The sequence below is a fragment of the Otolemur garnettii genome, unplaced genomic scaffold (genome assembly GCF_000181295.1).
Source record: "Otolemur garnettii isolate 467f Iridium unplaced genomic scaffold, OtoGar3 scaffold00068, whole genome shotgun sequence".
Classification (NCBI taxonomy): domain Eukaryota; kingdom Metazoa; phylum Chordata; class Mammalia; order Primates; family Galagidae; genus Otolemur; species Otolemur garnettii.
The window spans coordinates 2,237,950-2,242,399 of NW_003852463.1; the positions used below are offsets into that span (position 1 = coordinate 2,237,950).

Below are 4,450 nucleotides of genomic sequence, written 5' to 3' on the forward strand. Positions count from 1 at the left end.
AGAGGCAGGAGACTAGCTTGAGCCCAGGAGTTGGAGGTTGCTGTGAGCTGTAATGCCACGGCACTCTACCCAGGAGGACAGCTTGAGGCTCTGTCTCAAAAAAAAAAAAAAAAAAGAACCCAAGAGAAAAAAAAGAATATAGAGACTTAGCTCTTCAGGGGAAAGATTCAAGGACCACTAACCTAAGTAGTAAAGAATATATTCAGAATACAGTATTTTAAGATGAAGCAAAACTTTATACATCCATAGCTTTTTTTTCTCCCCTACAGAATTTTGTATAGAAAGAAATCACTCTTCCCCTATCCAAGGTATTTACTCTCTCTTGCCCTCACCTGAGGTGTCACAAATAACATCATTATTTCTACGCCACCTAGAACACCAGGCTCAGCTCACAGAAAGAAAAATGCAGTATCAACTACAGCTTCAGACACCTTCCTAGGTGTCAACTTAGTCAGAAAAGAATAGCGAACGCAATAAAATTTGCAGGGTGGGGTGGCTAGGGAATGTAATCATTTATTTGGAGTGTAACCTGGTACTCCAAACAAAGGCTCTACTATTCTCAGTAGAAAGCTTGTAGGACATAAGGAGGAAGTGAATGGGATGACCCACTTGCGACAGCACCAAAGAACAGAGATGACTTCACACCACGGCAACAGGCAGAGAAAAAACACTGAATAATTAAAACTGAACTAGGACACACCTTTAATGTCAATACATCTCAGATTCTGTTTTCCCTTCACCTTTCCCAAAATAACCAGACCTTTTATTTTTTATTTATTTTGCAGTTTTGGGCTTTTTTTTTGCAGTTTTTGCAGGTTTGAACTCACCACCTCCGGTATATAGGGCCTTGGGCCAGCACCCTACTCCTTGAGCCACAGGCACCGCCCACCAGACCTTTTATTTAACCCATGTATACAATGCTTCATTAAAAGGATCACTCTAGAGCACACAAACATAAGTTAATTTTTATTTTATTGTACAGGAAAATATTCTGCAATATTTTTTAAATAACAATAATTCCTGACAAAATCACCCTTCATGATTTATAAGCCTCACCATCTGGTCAGATGTAGTGAGCTATCCTTCATCCTTTATAAATAAGCTCCATTAGTATCACCATAAACCACAGGAAAACCCCAAAGATTTTTTAAATGGCTTCCAAATTTCTGCATAGGTGCCCTTATTTAGTGCAGAGGTAAACAATAAGCAGGTTGATGTAAAAACTGGAAGGACAGCTAAAAGAGAAAAAATTGTTAACAACTGGCAACTTTAGAATGAAGGACTTATGGGAGTTCATTATACCATTCCTTTGACTTAATTTTTGAGTTACAGCTGCTTTAGTGTCATCATGCTCTTTTCTAGACTTGCCTAAAAAATATACTCAGTTATTTCTTTTCAAACCAGAAACAGAAAATCAGCTCTTTCCCAAGTGATGCCCCCTTTCTATTCTGGGTAAAAAAGCTTGAAAGCTTCAATTAAGGGGCTACAGTACACTGATATGGTTTTGTGGTTCTTAGAAGGTGCCCGACTCAAGCTCTCATCGAAGGTCTGTGATGGTCACTGCTCTGTCCACAACACTCACATGGCTACAGCTCTGCAAGAGAGAAAAAGACAGACTAGTCAAGTCTTAGACAATCCTGACAAGTTATTTTTTAAAATGCTCATTTTAGGCCACTAGTTCCCAGTCTGGAAGCCAGATTGCTACTTAAGTGATAGTTATGGCAAGGGGTCTAGGAATCATTACTGCTATCAATTCCCATGAGTAGAGTCGATCAACATCTGCTCATATGTCTTCATGAATTTTTCAAATGTAAGTATATTCTAGGGTCATTCTTGGTTGGTTGTTTGGTTTGGCATTTGGTACTAAATCCTGGGAACAAATATTGTAGAATCATTCTTAAAATATATATTTATTGGGGCAGCACCTGTGGCTCAAAAGGGTAGGGCACCGGCACCATATGCTGGAGGTGGCAGGTTCAAACCCAGCCCCGGCCAAAAAAAAAAAAAATACATTTATTGAAAAGAATTACTGAGTTCATTGTAATGTGGGGCCATGATGTCAATCAGATGATAAACACATGGGGAATTATACCATATAATATAATCACATGGGGTACAGGGAAATGCTCACTTTTGGCATAAAAAATGGGTCTTCATAATGGAAAACCTGGGCATTGGTATTCCAGGCTTTTCCCCCCCTGATTTTGTAGTCTCTATTTCAATATCTTAGTACCTAGAACTTGTATTACATTCTAAGGCAGAACAATCTATTTTTGACAAATTTATCAGACACGTCTTCCTCTTATTCAGCTGAAAACTATCATTCTATGAGGTCTTAGTTTTAGAGCTAAGAGTGCTATGAAATATGCATCAACTCTTCTAACACTTGAGGTCACCTCCCAGGTTCTTCCGGGGCCTTCTTTTCTAAACATGCTCAGTTCCTTTTATGTGACAAGGTTATGAATCCCTTTGGTATATTGGTCACTTTTCTCTAAACCCAAAAGAAATAATGCTCCATGGCCAGCATGGAGTAATACAACACTATCACATTAGATCTGAGAGGACAAACTGAAACACACTGATCATCAATTAAACTTCTAATTCACAGAACATAACTTATAAAAGAACCAACTTCCTGGGAGGATCATAAGATTTCTACTGTCTAAGCAAAATTCCAGGTCAAATATATTTAATTTATCTACCCTTAAGTGGCTTTTTTCCTTTGCATTCAAGTTTCTTATTAATGTACAGGCTTAGCAACTGACGTTGATGAAGAAAAAAACTAACATGTATTAATCATAAGCCAGCTACTGCATTAGTAGTTCTGCACATTACTTAATTCCCTTAATAACCCTATAAAGTAAGCACTAATATTATTATCATATCCATTTTATAGATGAGAAAGCTGAGGCCCAGGAAGGGTAAACAGCCTAATCAAAAATATACAGTGGCAGATGCAAATCTCTTCCTATCCCACAAGGCTTCTTGTGTTATGTCCCTATTATGGAGGTCTGAGTAGGCCATAAAGGACAATGCACCTCATCATCCCTGACTGTCCTCCCTGCTTGAACCTCAGCTCCAATTTCTTCTACATAGATACATACACAGAACAGAGGTGGATCCTTGCTGTGTGGGTGAAACCCTTTCTGGCGACAGGAAGATATCTCCTCTAGTCCATGGTCAGTTAGTTTAAAGAATCCAGTTCTGAAATAAGAAAAGGCAAACAAAGTCCCCAACATGTGCACACATGTGTGCGTGCACACACCCACACAGACACACACAGGCATGCACAGACACATTTTGAGACATCTTCTGCAGGATGCTTGCTCACAGGTCTCTTCTCTGGTGAGTGAATCATAGCTAGAGAATGATTCATCATTATCACCACACTGGTTTTGCTGACAGAATTCAGAATAGATAACATTTGTAATGAAGAAGTAACATTCTGAGATACTCTGTCCAATTTTGAAATTTCCCAATATAACCTCAAAGTCCTAAAATTCCTATTGCTTCAAGTCAAACACTTGAAGCTTCTTGTAGACACTTCTTAGAAAAGCAACTAAATAATTCCTTGGATATTTAGTATCTTTTTAAACAAGCATGATAGATTTATCAGGTTATAGGGCTTAAAAGGAAGCCCTTTAGAGAACTAATTGATATTACAATCTATATATTTTATAAAGAACAAGATCTCAAGAATAGAGACACTTTCCTCCTAAGTGTTCTTCCTACAACCTCCTCGTAAGGCCCAGAACCATGTCCTACATACTCACTCCTGGTACTTGGGAGAGCAAACAATGGCTATTGACTCTGGCAACATCATCTGGTAGGAGCAGTGAGTGTGTAGGTCAACACTGGAGAGAAAGGCGGTCTGTGTGGGATGAGTCTGAGAAGAGAAAAGAAAGAGAACTGTAAATGAGGATCGTAGCAGTCCCCCTTTACCTGCAATTTCCCTTTCCAAGGTTTTAGTTACTTGTGTCAATCACAGTCTGAAAATATTATATTAATTTTGTGAGAGACCACATTCACATAACTTTATTACAGTATGTTGTTATAATTGTCCTACTTTATTACTGTGATTGTTGTGAATCTCTCAGTGTCTCTAATTTATAAATTATACTTTTATGTAGTTTTGTATGTATAGGATAATACATAGTAAATGTAGAGTGTGGTACTATCCATGGTTCCAAGCATCGACCAGGGGTCTGGGAAGGTACCCCCAGAGGATAAGGGAGGAACCACTATCCTGTACAACCAACCCTGGCCCAGGAAGAAAGGTAAAGTCAAAGATTTCTCAGGAGCTGTCCACAATCTCCTTCTCAAGTACAAAGTCATTTGCAACTATGACGGTTACAGCTGAAGCTCATAAGAGTTTCTTTCCAGCATTGTAAATAAGTATAGTTTGATATGATCATGTGAAGAGATCCATAATTCATTTTTTTTTTTTTTT

General features: G+C 38.4%; 1 protein-coding gene across 2 annotated transcripts in view; it reads right to left on the minus strand.

Moving 5' to 3' along the window:
* Positions 1-987: 987 nt before the first annotated feature.
* STAMBP (STAM binding protein) overlaps positions 988-4,450 on the minus strand; it is a 36,584-nt gene continuing 33,121 nt past the window's right edge. For both annotated transcript variants that reach the window (XM_012807439.2, XM_023515305.1), the window contains exons 9-11: positions 3,774-3,886; positions 3,105-3,204; positions 988-1,594 (exon numbers count right to left, since the gene is read on the minus strand). In XM_012807439.2, the coding sequence (XP_012662893.1) occupies positions 1,538-1,594; positions 3,105-3,204; positions 3,774-3,886 (270 nt within the window). In that variant the 3' untranslated portion in view covers positions 988-1,537. The remainder of the gene's footprint in view (positions 1,595-3,104; positions 3,205-3,773; positions 3,887-4,450) is intronic.